The sequence below is a fragment of the Myxocyprinus asiaticus genome, chromosome 6 (genome assembly GCF_019703515.2).
Source record: "Myxocyprinus asiaticus isolate MX2 ecotype Aquarium Trade chromosome 6, UBuf_Myxa_2, whole genome shotgun sequence".
Classification (NCBI taxonomy): domain Eukaryota; kingdom Metazoa; phylum Chordata; class Actinopteri; order Cypriniformes; family Catostomidae; genus Myxocyprinus; species Myxocyprinus asiaticus.
The window spans coordinates 28010788-28028297 of record NC_059349.1 but is presented as its reverse complement, the minus strand read 5'-3'; the positions used below and the strand labels follow the sequence as shown (position 1 = coordinate 28028297).

Genomic DNA, 17510 nt, shown 5'->3' with positions numbered 1-17510 from the left:
TTCCTACAGGAGGGGCTTTAGAGACGGCTGTCTCCTTCTACCCTGAAGGTGTACGTGGCTGCTATAGCAGCATATTACGATACACTGGATGGGAGACCCTCACGGCAGCACGACCTGATCACCAGGTTCCTCAAAGTTGCGAGGAGATTGAATCCCCATAGGCCACGCCTGATTCCCTCTTGGGATCTCTCTGTGGTCCTACCTGCCTTATAAAGAGCCCAATTTGAGCCCCTGGAGCAGGCCGAGCTCAGCACTTTGTCACTGAAGATGGCCCTCCTGGTGGTGCTCACTTCTATCAAGAGTGTTGGGGACCTGCAGGTGCTCTCTGTCACCAGCAAATGCCTGGAGTTCGGGCCGGCACACTCTCACGTGATCTTGAGACCCCGGCCCGGTTACATGCCCAAAGTTCCCACCACTCACTTCCGGGATCAGGTGGTGAACCTGGAAGTACTCCCTTCAGAGGAGGAAGACCCGGCCTTGTCATTGCTGTGTCCAGTTCACGCCCTGCGCATCTATCTGGACCGCACGCAGAGCTTTAGATGTTTGGAGAAGCTCTTTGTCTGCTTTGGAGGGCAGCAGAAGGGGAAAGCTGTCTACAAACAGAGGTTGGTCCATTGGATTGTGGATGCCATTTCTCTGGCTTACCAATCACAAAATCTGCCGTGCCCTTTGGGTGTCCGGGCGCACTCCACTAGAGGTGTTGCGTCCTCCTGGGCACTGGCGTGGGGTGCCTCTCTAACAGACATATGCAGAGCAGCGGGTTGGGCTACACCCAATACCTTTGCGAGGTTCTACAACTTGCACATAGAACCAGTTTCGACCCGAATGTTACGGGGTAACAACAGGTCAGCCGGGCAGCCGGTCAGGTGTATTGCTTGCATTTGCGCCTTTCCCCTTTTAAGGTGATAATGTGTGCTATCTTGTCCACAACAGTTCCCCACAATTGGTGAACACTGGATGCCTCTTTAATTCCTTAAGCACTATTCAGTGGCGAACTCTGTGGAGGAGTAACGCCGCTAGGCCCAGTACTCGTGGTATGCCCCTTCTCAGGTGAGCCCGCGTACTTGGGCTCAGTGCTCCAGACATGGTGATTCCCCCCTCGATAATCCCGTATGATGCATTTCCACTGTTCGGTTTCCCCTCAGGTGAACCCTGTGTTGCCCCTCGTCAGAGCTCTGCTCTGCCTCAGCCACTGTTGCTGTATACCCTCTCCGTAGATAGGGTCCTCCCCTGTGGCATCATTCCATATGTGAACTTCCCCGTCGGTATGTCCATGTGAGGTATTCTCCACATATTAACCTCCCTCCGGTAGGATGTGGTCTCTGTAGTGCTCTCCCTCCTTGAGAGGGAACAGCACTTCCCCAGTGCTATTCTAGCAGGTGCTCAGCAGGAAATTGCTTAATACAAAAATCAGGAAAGGCCACCACCTGTAGCCTTTTAAGGTAAGTGCCTCCTCCCACCCTTATCGGGACCAGGGAGATGCCTTACCTAACTCGCTGGAAGGTCACGACGTGGTTGAGTGCTTGCTGCGAGGCACGCAGCAGCCTGCCCGTGTCCACTCCTCCGTACCTCGTGACACGGTTCAGCGCCTGCAGTGTTTCATATAGGAATCCCTAGTGTCACTACATCGACACAACGTCGAGTGAGTGACAGACAGGGAACATCTTGGTTACTGATGTAACCTCTGTTCCCTGATGGAGGAAACGAGACGTTGTGTCCCTCCTGCCGCGGCACTGAACCGACCGCTGACATTGCCGGGACTCTCTCTCAGCTTCTCAGCACAACTCTGAATGAGTGGTGCACGCCATCTCCTTTTATACCCGTATGTCCGGGGCGGAGAGTGGCATGCAAATTCCACTCGCCAATTTTCTTTGGCCTTTTCTGAATAAAGCAAAGGTGATTGGGGCTCTCAAGAGCGAACCCCTAGTGTCACTACATTGACACAACGTCTCATTTCCTCCATCAGGGAACAGAGGTTACTTCAGTAACCAAGACGTTTTCTTTACAATGATAGCAAACATTTGACCCTCCTTTTCAATTTCTTCTTCTTTTTTTTTAGTTATAAGCCTTTAATTCTGGGTATGCCACTGAAACAGGAAATCTTTAAAAACACCCTCAGAGCTTAAAGGGTTAAACGAGTATTTACACTGAACCAAAAGCACAGAGTCATTCATGACTGGAACAAGTCTAATAATTTTTATTATATTTTGCATGCAAACAAACATACTAAAGACTTCAGAACTGCAGAGTCATAAGTGTTTCTTAAAAAATTAAAACAAAGCATATCTACCATATTGTGAACTGCTGTGACAATTTTTTTATTTATGAGTTTCAATAATGTTCATATGTCATTGTAATGTTTGTTCATCAGTCACTATTATTCATAATTCATCCAGCCTCTTTTCTTGTTGAATGAGACTGCCGAACTGAACGAACAACTTGCCTCCTTTTGTTCAGCCAGTCAGCAGATCCTCGTTCACGAATGACTGAGTTATTCATTGATTTTGTTTGCGAACAAGTATACCAGTACATTCAGTTTGTTCATGAACAAGATGTCTTGTCTCATTCAGACTCAAATGACTGACTATTAGTTCAGTGATGGGGCATATTTGTTCAGTGGGTCAAACCAATTATATGCTCCTTCACAGCCTGCACTCGAATGCTATTGGCTCGTGCTGTAGTCAGACTTTACAGGCATGAAAAGCAGAAGAGCTCATTGGCTTTAAAAGGGAGAGCCTTCAATGAACAAGAAATATGATTCAGTGTATGGAGGTGAACAAGAACGATTCGTTCTCTTAAAAGACTCTTTCAAAAAGACAGATTCGTTTATGAACTAAACATCACTAATGTGGTTTTAATGTAAATTCAGTTGTGCTACCTGAAGCTGGTGTTATTTTGAGTGTAAAAGAGTATTGGTGTATTCACCTAGCTGACAGGATGGCATACTGGTCCTGGCCAGAGCAGATGTCCTGGGTTATGTAGGGGTTTTTATCACAGGCCACACCGGGCAGAGTGTAGTTGGGTTTGCACACGGTGAGGAAGAAGGGTGCATGGTAGCCAGTGGCCAGCTGAATAACGTCAGTCACCAGTGCAGTGGCACAAAGCCCAAACATATGAACACCTGTGAGGGGAAGAGAAAGCCTCAGTGTGGAACTGTGCTCACAGAGACAGATGGATCCAGGCTTGTTTTTGTGTGTTAGAGTATTACGTGGCCAACGCTCCAGCATATGCTTCTTCAAAAATAGATATATAATTTTTTTTTGAAAAACTGTAAAAGTGCCTGAATGCTGGTGAGCACCTGAATAATGAATGTCAGCACTCGAAAGTCATTCAGGGTCCCAAGTGTCTAGTATTAAAATGTAGGATTAGACATCTAGTGGAGCAAAAATGGTTTTATATAAGCTCTGGATAATTCAAAGTGGTTTTGTGTACTATTATTGTTGTTACAAAAATCAGTAAGCAAGCCAGTAAATAATGAGATAAGAATATAAAATTTGTCTTTTTTTGTTGTCTATTTTTGATATACAGTAGCATTGCACTCTAAAAGCCAAAAATATGAACATCCAAACACTACTAACAGTTTCCACTCTTCTAGGAAGGCTTTCCACTAGATGTTGGAACATCACTGCAAGGATTTGTCCCATTCAGACACAAGCATTAGTGATGTTGTGTGATGGGGCCTTCACTTAATCCCAAAGGTGTTTAACAGGGTTTAGATCTGGGCTTTTTTTGGAAGCCAGTCAAGTTCTTTCCCATCAGACTGAGTAAACCATTTCTTTATAGACCACAATTTATGCACAAAGTTGCTTTGGTACGCCTTATTCTACTAAAGGAGATTACATGGCTTAATTTTATGCACCTGTTAGTAATGGGTGTAGCTGAAATACCCAAAATGGTTAATTAGGAGGTGTCCACAGGTAGATGTGATGCCATGCGAGGTTCGGACGTGTGAACGGCGTGCTCTGCGCACTTTGCTAGTTTATACTTTTCATGTCATAAACCGGTGAGATTTGAAACACCATGATCCTTAACTGTTCTAGGAAGACAATACGTCAAAGAATTCAAAATCCTCTGGCTCTGGAGACATTAAAAGACACTTACGTGCTCAAGCTGACACCCCCCCGGAGGCCGCGGACCAGGGAGTCAATTTGGCCGGAGAAGTGAAGGAGATTCTGCGTGAATTGCTGAACGTATCGGCAATGCTGGTGAAGGTCATTGCTGAGTTGGAGGATCTTGCTGTAATACATTGATCAATCAATGCCATGGAGACAAAATTCACTGATATGTTTACAAGAGTGGCAGAGGTTGATAAACGGATCAATTATCTGGAGTCATCAGAGAGGGAATTAGTTGCTAATCCGCTAGTGACCAAAGTAGATTTGGAGTGCCTCTGGGAAAAGTTGGAAGACTTAGAGAATCGTAGCCGACAAAATAACATCTGAATTGTTGGAATTCCTGAAGACAAAGAAGGTCGAGATATGGTAAAATTCCTAGATGGGCTCTTCCCGAGTCTGCCTGACATAACAGGCCATAAGATGGAAATTGAACGAGCTCACAGGGTCCCGGCTCGGAGATCCGCGGAGGGAGACAGGCCCCGATCAATTCTGGCCAAATTTCTGAGATCATCTGATAAAGATCTTGTGTTACGCGAGGTGAGGAATAAAGGAAAGCTTTCTTGGAAGAACCACAGCATTTTCCTGTTCCCAGACTTTGCGAATTCGAATTCGAGAGAAACGTGAACGATTCAGAGGATGCAAGAAACTCTTATATCAATGGAAGTTTACATTTCATCTGATGTTTCCGGCCAAACTGAGAATAGATACTAAGGATGGCCATAGAGAATTTACATGCCCACAACAAGCATTGTCCTACATAAAGACAATGGAATGAGTAAGCCATTTGGTGATTTTCATTTTCATGACCTGACTCACTGAACATTCTCATGACTGTTCGAGGAAACTGGGCATCTTTTTCGTTTCGTTTTGTGCTGGTTCCGCCTAGCGGCTGGAGTTTGCTTTGTGTAATATCAATTCTTCGGGACAGTTTGTGGATGAATCTGTTTTGGGTGCCTCCTGTTAGCTGGAGTTGGTTTTGTGGAATATTTCTTGCGGGACAGTGGAGTGAGTTTGACTGCCTGAAAAACTGAATAGCTCGATTTTTTTTTTTTATTATTATTTATCAAAATTTTCTGTGCTGGAGCTTGTTTTATGGAGGCATACACCTTCGAGACAGTTGAGTGGATGAATCTACATGTTTTTTTTTTTTTTTTGTTTATTCCGCTTATTGGCTGGAGTTTGTTTTATTGATTATTTTCTATTATGTAAATCTGTCTCACAAAATTTGTATAGAAGCACCGGACTTAAGCAATCCGATGGCAATGTAGTCGCAGGGGCCCTCGTAGGCGTACATGGACTGTTTGAGTTTAGAGGGATGGACGTCAGTTGGCGCTGTCATGCATTAATGCGCACATTTTTCTTTTTTCTGTTTGTTTGGTTTGGGGGGATGTTCGGGGTTTGATTATTGCACTAATGTTAGAATGTGGTTTTTATAATTCTATTTTTGACACACAATCTATTTTTTCTAATATGTAAAAATGTCAAATGTTAATATGAGTGGATTGTCTCTCTCCACGTGGAATGTGAATGGGCTGGGGCACCCCATAAAAAGAAGGAAGGTTATTTCTTTTCTTAAATGTAAGAAATATGATATAGTGTTTCTTCAAGAAACGCATCTTTCCCCGCAGGAAGCTGAAAAATTTGGTAAGCTATGGGGTGGACATGTTTTCTTTAGTGCTGGTTCAAGTAAGAGCAGGGGAGTCATTACATTGATAAGTAAACATCTACTATCCAAATGTCTCAAACAGTTTAAAGATAAATTAGGAAGAGTCATTATTGTTTTAGCAGAAATTCAGGGGCAAAGGTTGATTTTGGCTAATATTTACGCACCTAACACTGATGATCAGGGCTTTTTTATAGATCTTGAAGGGAAATTGCAAGCCACTGGCACCCTCATGATATAATATTGGGAGGAGACTTTAATCTTTTGATGGACTCAGTCCTTGATCATAGTGAAGTAAAAGTGTGTAAGCCCCTTAGAGCAACATTGATGCTTCACAGGATGTGTAAAAATCTTGGTCTTACAGATATTTTGAGACTTTTGTACCCATCTGGTAGGGACTATACATTTTTTTCATCAGTCTATAAGATTTATTCTAGAATAGATTAAAAAAAAAAAAAAAAAAGAAAGTCCCTCATTTCATCTGTTGTTGATTGTTCAATTGGAAACATCTTAGTTTCAGATCACGCCCTGATGAGTTTAGAGGTGTTGCCACATATGGAGAAAAGGAAATCATATAGTTGTCACTTTAATGTATCCCTTTTGCAAAATCCTGAATTTTAACAAATGTTAAAGGCTGAAATCAATGTTTATATGGAGACAAACTGGTCCTCAGTATCCTCTGTGGGTGTGGCTTGGGAGGCACTTAAGGTGGCTTTTAGGGGCCGGATCATACAGTATGCCTCATCCATCAAAAAATCCAAAGCACGAGAACTCGTGGAGTTGGAAGGGAATATTAAAAGCGCTGAGGCAGAGCTGAAGCGCCGAATGTCGTCTGATGGCCTCAGAGAATTGACCCGATTGAAATATAGATATAATACTGTTTTGTCATGGAAGGTGGAGTTTTGGCTATTCAGGGCAAGACAGTCATACTTTGAGTTGGGGGACAAAGCAGGAAAGCTTTTGGCTAGATATATAAAGCAGAGAAAATCTTTTTCTACCATTCCCTCAGTGAAATCTGCTGGTGGTGAAATATTTACCTTGGCCATTGATATTAATATTGCTTTTAAAAAGTCTATCTTGATCTCTATCTTTCCACGTCTTCATCTAATGATGAAGATATTAGAAACTTTGTGGAACCATTAGAACTCCCTAAACTGATGACTGAGCAAAAAAATTCTCTTGATTCTGAGATAACCTCCGGGGCCAGACGGCTTTGCCACTGAATTTTTTAGATCTAATGATACAGAACTGGCTCCACTTTTGTTATAATTTATACGGTATCATTAAAGAATGGGAAGCTTCCACCAACCATGACACAAGCCCGGATCAGTCTGATTCTTAAAAAGGACAAAGATCCAAGCGAGTAATTTCCCTGATCCAGCTAGGTGTAAAAATATTGTCAAAAATTCTGGCTAACCGATTAAGTAAAGTTATGACATCTCTTATACATATAGATCAGGTGGGGTTTATTCGTGGCCGCAGCTCTTCTGATAACATTAGGCGTTTCATCAGTATCATGTGGTCAGTGGCGAACAATCAGACTCCGGTCCTGGCCATCTCACTTCACGCCGAAAAGGCATTTGATATGGTAGAATGGGATTATCTTTTTATGATTTTGTAAATATACGGGTTCAGGAACACTTTTATTGGATGGATTAAGTTACTTTATAGACATCCGGTAGCAGCTGTACAAACAAATGGATTAATTTCAGATTATTTTACTCTGGATAGGGGCACCCGGCAGGGTTGCCCTCTTTCCCCATTATTGTTCTGTCTTGCCCTGGAGCCATTAGCAGCTGTGATAAGAAAGGAGGATGATTTTCCAGGGGTGGTGGCGGGAGGTATGGTGCATAAGCTTTTGCTTTACGCAGATGATATTTTATTATTTGTCTCCGACCCCATTAGATCTATGCCTTGCCTCCTCCTTTTCTAAGTTCTAAGGATACAGAGTCAGTTGGTCTAAATCCGAAGCTTTGGCTCTGACAGTGTACTGCCCAGTAACAGCTTTCCAGCCGGGCACCTTCCAGTGGCCCAAAGAGGGCATTAAGTATTTGGGCATTTTATTCCGAGCAAATTTGTCTGATTTAGTTGTGGGCAGGTGGGCTTCATTACATTTATCTATGATTGGGAAGGTTAATGTTATTAAAATGAATTGTATTCCAAAATTTAACTACCTGCTACAGTTTTGTGTTGAACAGGAAGTTCTTGCCCCTATTTCGCCATTGAAAGCATTTCTATTAAACTAACCGGAGAAGTTAATATACACCCCGTTATCTCACATTTGCACTCAGTATGGACAAAAGTGTCCAGAGTGTTTAATTTGGACATTTATTTAAATGTTGCCTCAAGCATATGGCTGAACCCTAAATTACGTATTAATAAGTCCCCTTTCTGCTGGTCAGAGTGGATTGTGAGGGTGGTTATTACACTCGGTGACCTATATGTGAGTGGAGTGTTGAGATCTTTTGAAAATTTGTTTCAACATTTTGGGATTCCCAGATTCTTTAGGTATTTACAGCTGCGCCACCTGCTCTGTATTGTTTTTGGGAGTAGCATACACCCCCTAAAGTGGCAGATACCCTGGGAGAGGTGATTACTGCTTTTAGAAAAGGTCATGAGGCATCAGTGTATTACTCTCTCCTAATTCAGAGTCTGAGGGACGGAGCTTTAACTTCTATCAAGAGATTATGGGAGAAAGATTTAAACTTTAATAGGAGGAGAGAGTGTGGGCTAGGATTCTAAAAAAAGTCAAGTCTGCATCTAGAGATGCAAGGGTGTGCCTTATGCAATTCAAGATTTTACATAGATTCTATTGGACCCCCTCTAGATTGTATAGGCTTGGTCTTAAAGACACACCCACCTGCTGGCAATGCCAATCAGAAGATGGAGACACAACCCATGCTTTTTGGGGGTGTGTCAAGATCCAAAAAGTTTGGTTGAAGATTCAGAGTTTTATGTGTGATGTTTTGGGCACTCAAATTTCATTTTGCCAAAGACTCTGTATTTTGGGCGATGGGGCGCTCATACATTTGGGGGATAAACACATAAAAAATTGGATTCTGACCAGCATTATGATTGACAGGCAAATTATTTTAAGGGGATGGAAGTCGGATGGAGCGCCCTCATTTCCGGAATGGTGTGCTGAGATGGGGAGAGTGGTTGCTTTCGAGGAGGGGTCAAGCAGAAGGCTGGGGGTTTGGAATTTGTTTGATAGGAAATGGGGCAAGTACTTAGTGTTTTTGGGGGACTCTTGAGGAGAGGCTGTGGAGAGAGTAGTTTAGTTTTAACTATATTTGATTATTATATTTTCTTTTTTGTTTTCTTTTTTTTTTTTTTCTGTTTTTTTGTGTGTGTGTGTGTGTGTGTGTGTTCTTATTTGTGACCACAGGGTTGTTCGTTGGGGTTCAGGGTGGGGTTGGTGATTGGGGAGGGGGAGGGGAAATAGTGGGGGTTAAATGTTAAATGTTGATTCAATGTATATACTGTATGTTGTGTTTTTCTTTGTTATATGTCTATGAATCAATAAAAAATGTTAATTGAAAAAAAAAAAAATTAGGTGTCCACATACTTTTGTCAATATGGAATTTCCCACAAACATACCCACAAAGCGCACTGTCCTGCGTAAAAAGGAGTTGAAGTTGCAACCTCCTGCATTTATACTGCCTTCAGAACCAGAGTGAATCTTCAGCCTGGACTGCATGCAGTACATCAAGGCCTCTCCCAGCATGATCTAAGACAAAAAACACACAGAAAACCAAAACCTGCCTGAAGCAACATTTCAGAAATCCAATCTGTTAAGTGTTTATGTAAGCTCTCTACAAAACTCAATCCTTGACCATGCAATGCACTGTATCAATTGGTTGAATACAGAAACAGGATACTGTGTATTATTCACAGTAGCTATGCTGAGATAAATAGGTTATGCCATTTATGAATAGAGTATGAAAACTCACAGATGCTGCAGGCCCAGCAAAGGCCAGGCTGAGCAACATGAGCAGAGGGATGAGCTCGTCTCCTGTTTCCACATAGGGCATACTCAGTGTGCGGTCATGGCAACGGAACCCTACTTTGGCCGGTTGCAAAACATCTGTCAGCTCCAAGAAGTAAAGAGAGATCAAGGAGGAAGCCACTATTGGTAGCTGAGAGACAGAGACAGAATGGTTGGATTATGGGAAAGCTGGCACAGAAGAATTACGGCAAGTGGAATCAGTCAGCATTTTTGTTTAAAGGGATCATTCATCTAAAAATCATTATTTACTCACCTTCAGAGTTGTTCCAAACCCGTATGACATTCTTTCTTATGTGGAACACAAAAGGAGATGTTAGGGAGAATGTTAACATCAGTCACCATTCACTTTCTTGTCATCTCATTCAATGAAAGTGAATGGTGGCTGAGGCTGTCAGTGCCTAATTTTCTAATCTCCTTTTGTGTTCCATAAAAGATAAAAAGGGTTTGGAATGACATATAATGAAAAAATATATATGATGACAGAAATTTCACTGTTGGGTGAACTAACCCTTTAAATACATTCACAGCATTAGGCATATCTACACATATTTAAACAGATGCAGCATCCAAAAAAAGTCTAGCTGCGACTAGTTACCATTTTCCATTCAGAGAAAAAATTTCATTCTCAGAAAGACATTTTCATCAATATTATCGCACTGAGAATAAGAAGAAAACGATTTAATCCCAAATAATCCTTGCTGAAATCCTGTTAAAACCTCTTAACCCTCTCTAAAAACATGTACTTGACATCACCTTTAATAGGCTAAGAAACACAGCACTCCCAATTTCAGCTTATGATTCACTGTATATCAAAACAAACAGCATCTATGGTGCTAAATATCACTTCTATGACACTTCACTTGTAAATCATAGCATGTCATTTATCACAGTTAAGATGCATAATATTGTAACTTGAACAAACAGCATTCTATGTAAATGACTCTTGTACTCTTGATAAGTCAGTGTTGTGTAACTATGTCACTACAATGGTCATGCTTTTCTTTAGGCAGTTTAAAAGAATAGTTCACCCAAAAATGAAAATGATCTCATTTACTCACCCTCATACCATTCCAGATGTGTATGACTTTCTGTCTTCTGCAAAACACAAGCGAAGATTTTTAGAAGGATATCTCAGCTCTCTAGGTCCATACAATGCAAGTGAATGGTGACCAGACATTTGAAGCTCCAAACAGCATATAAATGCACCATAAAAGTAATCAGTAAGACTCCAGTGGTTAAATCCATATCTTCAGAAGCGATGTGATAAGTGTGGGTGAGAAACAGATATTTAAGTCCTTTTTTACTATAAATCTCCACTTTCACTTTCATATTCTTTCACAATCTGAAAGTGAAAGTAGAGATTTATAGTAAAAAAGGATTTAAATAATGATCTGTTTATCACCCAAAGTAATCACATCTCTTCAGAAGACATATATTTAACCAATGGAGTCGCATGGATTACTTTTATGCAGTCTTTATGTGTTTTTTGAAGCTTCATATGTCTGGTCACCATTCACTTGCATTGTATGGACCTACAGATCTGAGATAATCTTCTTTTGTACTCTGCAGAACAAAGAAAGTCATACACATCTGGGATGGTAAATGATGAGAGAATTTTCATTTTTGGGCGAACTATCCCTTTAAAGGGGAAAATTAAGGAGGCTTGAACAGAAATTGTCAAATCTTCACCACAACAGTTCAAATACTGTGACATATGAGAGCATACCTCCACAAAATAGAAACAAGGCAGCAACGTCATGCTGTCTTTGGGTGGTTTCTTCTTGGGCTTGTCTTTAGGAGACATCATTTTGGGGTTTGGTCGAGTAAAATCTGAAAGTGAATATATAGTCAGAACAGAATAATAAGAGCAAACTTGCTGATGAAAGATAAATAAGATACAAAAAGAATGACTCCCATTAAAAATGAATAGTTCCAGTCTTGGATGCTTATTGGTCAATACAAAAATCCATGATATAGTAACAGCTATATTGATGCATTGCACTCATAGTAGTGCTTTTTTCTTGCATAGCTATGGTCTAAATGTCACAGACTATCTTCTTGTGGAAGGATGACACTTGCTTTATAATGAATTCGCTTTATGTTATGTCCTTAATGTTTTTATTATAACTGTTTATAAAAGCAATAGGGCACTCGAGGCCATGCTATATTGTGAACTGACCATTGGCTACCCATGACTACATTCACAATATAGCACAGCCTCTTGTACCTTATTGCTTAAATATAAAATAAACTGTCTAATGCTTCTGGTATTGAATACACTGAAAAAAATGTTAACCAAAAACATTTACTTCATGTGGTAACATTAAAAATAACTGGTTTGATTTAAGTAAAATATCTTATTTAACATGTCTGAATCAACCTGAAAACATTAGATTACACCAACAAAACTAATTTTTAAGAGTTAGATCAGGTAGAAATAGCTCCTTATGGTAACAATTGCAGGCTACCACTTTTTACAGTGTATCCTACAACCTTAAGTAATTATTTGGCCCAACCTTAAAAGTTTTAGGAATATCTAAGAGTTCAAATCAGTCTGGTTAATGGATCACTGGGCATGTTTGTAAATCATATAACTAAGCATGCAAATATTCAATGCAATTGATGCGGATCGGTAGACAGACAGGCACACTACTTTCAGGGAGTGTAAAGTGATTACACTCATTAGTGTGGCATTGCAGTTTGTCATGAACTCAAGGACTTCTCCTGCTCACCATCAGAGGACTCCCTCGCCCAAATACTAGTAGCATTCTGAACTACAATTCCCAGCATGCCTACCTGGACTGATTATGCTCACACCTGTTCCCTATTCCAAGGACTATTTAAGCACTAAGTGTTCTAAGCTCAGTGCAAAGTCTTGTTTTCCTATGGCTAATGTTTCTGAGCATTTATATGGCTTATATTGCCTGCCTGTGTTTGACTCCTGCCTGTTTACCTGTCGTTCTGATTCTCTGCTGCCTGCCTTTTGATCACGTCTGGTTTGTCTGGATTTATACTTTGATTGTTTGCTGCCTGCCCTGAACCTTGCCTGTTTATGAGCATGACTTTCATCTGTCAACGCTACTCTATTGCTGGAGATTTAACCCTGCCTGTCTGTTTATGATTTGCACCTTTTCTAATAAAACCGCACATGGATCTTAATCCCAGTTCTTTGGAGTCTGTTATACAGTTACAGTTATATCTGTCACGCCAACCTACAGTATTTAAAAAAATATATATACCCATGTAACTATAACATGTTACTCTATATTAGAAAAATCTGTATTTCTTCCATATGTAAACTGCATTTTTGATCTTGAGGCCAATCAAAAATAAATCAAAGTGACACTTAAAGTCACAGTCTGCTGTACTTTACAGGGGTGATAAAAATCAACTAGGAAGCAAGCAGAGCAGGCTGTGATCAAATGCTCATCAAAAAATCCCCATGCATGCAATAAAAGAGCCACTGGTTTTGGAGGTGGATAAGGATAAGAAAGAGAACTAAGTTGGCAGTGAGAGAGCTTTGTGTTACATGACACAGCAAAATGTCCTTAAACTGTTTAAGATCGTGCGATGTTTAAAAGCACAGCCCACAAGGACTTCAAAAAGAGCTCTTCAATGAAACACTAATGCAATCCAACAAAAATGTTCAGATTTGTGGTTTTGGATGTTATTACAGTAATTGAGGCAGAGTGCAGAGCCAGTCAATATCAGGATTCGATAACTAAAGCTACTTAGTATCAGATTAAAAAGAGTGCAGTTACTATACGACCACACAACTGATTTACACTTTGCAATTCTGTATTGACGTAGAATGCAATAGTCTGAATTGTCTCATCTCTCTACCAGCAGACAGCTAATGAATGTAGGGTGACACATGGTGGCCATATCGGCTTTCACGCCTCACACTGAACAAACAAAGAAGGCTCTTTTCAGGGGAGAGCAGGACTATTTATCCTGCACAACTTTGTCTCTGGAGAGAAAGGGGGATATGGGGAGGACTGGGAATGAACAGACTCAAGTCTGTGCTGTCAAGGAGTTTATTGGCTGGCAAATAAAAGAGCTTAGCTGTAAAGCAGTAATCAAGTCTGTTTGTGAACCTCTTCAGCAATATGTCAGAGCTTGTGGGAAGTTGGTACTGAATAAATACGTACTAAGTGTAGAGAAAGTGAGACAGATTTTTCAACCCATTGAAGTGATCAACATCAAACCATTCCAGCATCCCTGGCCTGACAGTTGTTTGAAAAGAACTTGAAAGAGTTTCTGAAAATCTAAGGCCCTTGTGCCCGATATCTAAGACAACCTACAATGCTTGAGTCCACATTGAAGTGGAGGAAAAGTTGAGCAATACAAGTTGAGCTCAATAGACAGCATTTGTGGCATAATGTTGATTAACACACCACACACACACACACACACAAAAATCACTTTGGCTTCTTATTTAAAAAAGGCAAAAATCTTGGTAACTTTAAGGCACTTACAATGTAAGTGAATGGGGCCAGCCCATAAGCGCTACAATACACATTGTTTTAAAATTACACTTATTTTTAGGAACACAGTGGTCCTAATAAAGTACTAGACGTGGTCTTCTGCGGTTGTAGCCCATCCACCTCAAGATTCGACATGTTGTGCATTCTGAGATGCTATTCTGCTCACTACAATTGTACAAAGTGGTTATCTGAGTTACTGTAGCCTTTCTTTCAGCTCGAACCAGTCTGGCCGTTCTCTGTTGACCTCTCTAATCAGCAAGGCGTTTCAGTCGGCAGAACTGCCACTCACTGGGTGTTTTTTGTTTTTCGCTTTTCGCACCATTGTAAGTAATATCTAGAGACTGTTGTGCGTGAAAATCCCAGGAGATCAGCAGATACAGAAATACTCAAACCAGCTCGTCTAGCACCAACAATCATGTCACGGTCGAAATCACTGAGATCAATTTTTTTCCCCCCATTCTGATGGTTGATGTGAACATTAACTGAAGCTCCTGACCCGTATCTGCATGATTTTATGCATTGCATTGCTGCTACACGATTGGCTGATTAGGTAATCGCATGAATAAGTAGGTGTACAGGTGTTCCTAATAAAGTCTTCAGTGAGTGTATATATGTTAACATGATTTTTTTAGTGTGACAAAATCGCTTACTAACCTTATCTGTGTTAAGTTATATCCAGTATTAAAACTTGTAATCCCAGTATTGGATATACGTCTAACTTTACACAGGTTAGTAAGGTTAGTAAGAGATTATATAACACTAAAATCACGTATAATGTTTACACCTTAAATGTATTTTAGTCTTTATGGACTGGTCCCATTCATGCGTTGTAGGTGCCTTAATAATTCTCTCATCATTTAATCAGACCAAAATGTAACTCCTTTTTCACTGTACATCTTGACATCGGCAGTCTCCTTGGTGATCATGATTTCAAGCTTGAATATACTTTCTGCCATCTACCGCTCTGCGCATATGTCAAGCACTAGGAACTGTGCATAGAGACTACAATGACAAGATATCCAGTGAAAAAGGAGTTATATTTTAGTCTGATCTCACCCAAAACCGACTGAATCACTTCAGAAGACATTGATTAAACTACTGGAGTTTTGCCTTTATATCCTTTTTGGAGCTTGAAAATTTGGTCACCATTCACTTGCATTGTATCGAATCTATACAATGCAAATTTTTGTTTGTTAATTAATATTATGCCACAAATACTGTTGTTTGAACGTAACTTGTATTGAACCCGGAATATTCCTTTAAAGGAATAGTACACCCAAAATGAAAATGCTGTCATTATTTACTCACACTAATGTTGTTTCAAACCTCTATGGTTTTCTTTCCTACACTGAACACAAAAGGAGATGTATGGCAGAATGGTATAGACTGACAGCCCCAGTTCCTATTCACAATTCTTGTTATGGGATGGAGCAGTGTCCATATTCTTTCAGTTCCAAAACACCTCGTGTTCCACAGAAGGTACGTTTTTCATGAACTAACACTTTAAAGTAATGTAATGTAAGCAAAATCCTGCTTTGAGCAACCAATATTACCCCAAATTATGCACCTATCACTTTGAAAATAATTAGCAGTTTTCATCCTGTGAATCACCACTTAGAGATAATCTACTGTACCAGCTGCGCTGTCCACTACATGGTACTGAAAACGCTCTGAGAGTGCATAAATGAGCAGCGCTCTGACGCGAAGTGTTATCGCAATGTTATTAAAAGAGCCATGTTCACGAGAAAGCTATAAGAGGATCATCTTAGCGTCTATACAGTTTTATTATTTGTTGTTAAGGACAAATTATAACCTATCTCACATGATGCAACGGCTGAAAGTGGAACATGTTACATTTTCATTAAATGTTCGCGAACATTTTGGCATTTAAAAATGTCCTCGTAGTCAGTTAGCAGCACACTACACACCTCTGCTCTCCTGAAATGGTGACATTAATTATTTGGGATGTTGTACAGAACACCCAGTAATCTAAAATGGTATTTTAATTTTATTTGCATTTCAGAATTATATATATATATATATATATATATATATATATATATATATATATATATATATATATATATATAAAAAACTGCCCGAAATCTTGATTTTCAGGTCGTACCATGTCTGCTTTTTACGGTTCCCGAGAGCAGGCTCGGTCATCATCAGACAGACAGACAAGCCTGATCTCACCTCTTTCTCGTTGGTGTTGAAAATTCATCGACTCCCTCCGACCCCGTCTCCTTCGCTTCGTTCGTCTGTGGTGCTCCAGCTTTCCTCAATGGCACTTAATCCATTCCACGCTTTTACAATATATCTTTGTGTTCACGTCCCCCTTGTTCGTGAAGGTAAGTGAACTGATAAAAGTATGAATGGAGTCGGACACTCCGGTATATTTCCTCAACGTTGCAAAGTCTCAGAAGTAGATGTTAGTAATGTCCTCGCAATTGTGATGGGATTCTAGAGCCACCCTCTGATGGAAATCTCTAATACAGACCTCACGGATGAGGCGGATAGTAAACGGAATAGGAATGCAGTTGCTGTGTAGGGCTCCGTGAACACAAAAGGCTACTGGGAAGGGGGGTTTCTTGAGGGAGGGAAAAGTGGAAAGAAGCGAGGAGGCGGTACACTTTTTAACACACACACGGAGATACATCTTTACCCTCACTTATTTCCATCCATCTTCCAATAATGTTTTACAAAAGAGATGTAGAGACGCGAGAGATTCCACACATGGTCGGATATGATCGTAAGGTTTAGGGGCAGTTCAGACGGAACGTGTCTTGCATTAAAAAATGCTAGACGCAGCTCAGCGCATATATGCTAACAGAACGTGTTTCGAGACGCGCTTTTAAAAGTTGACGTTCTTTTTTTTTGTTTTGTTTTTTTTTTTTTTTACATGACACGGCGTCTTGAAAACGTAACCGTCAAAGACGTCAATCTAGCGCATGTTTACATAGAATACAATTGAAAAACAGAGCGACAGAACGTGTTCGGTGTGAACGGCCCTTAAAGCGCTCCTCTCTTTGTGCATGTGCATCGTCTCCATCACTTTGCTTTGCACGTTGCTTTTGCTTTTAGATGGTAGGATCCTTTTCAGAGCAAATATCTTATATTGTTTTACGTTAGACCAGTATGAAGCTCATGGTCTTTGTTTAATTGTTTGGGGTGGGGTTGCATTTTGACCATGCGATGCTCCCCTTTGTGTCTAGGTATGTTTCAAGTCAAAAAGC

General features: G+C 40.6%; 1 protein-coding gene across 1 annotated transcript in view; it reads right to left on the bottom strand.

The window, feature by feature from the left end:
- Nucleotides 1-16808, bottom strand: part of LOC127442290 (phospholipid phosphatase-related protein type 3-like) — a 31032-nt gene extending 14224 nt beyond the window's left edge. The window contains exons 1-5 of the mRNA XM_051700197.1: nucleotides 16471-16808; nucleotides 11514-11617; nucleotides 9732-9917; nucleotides 9379-9508; nucleotides 2926-3121 (exon numbers count right to left, since the gene is read on the bottom strand). Of these exons, the coding sequence (XP_051556157.1) occupies nucleotides 2926-3121; nucleotides 9379-9508; nucleotides 9732-9917; nucleotides 11514-11617; nucleotides 16471-16498 (644 nt within the window). The 5' untranslated portion in view covers nucleotides 16499-16808. The remainder of the gene's footprint in view (nucleotides 1-2925; nucleotides 3122-9378; nucleotides 9509-9731; nucleotides 9918-11513; nucleotides 11618-16470) is intronic.
- Between the last annotated feature and the right edge of the window lie 702 nt (nucleotides 16809-17510).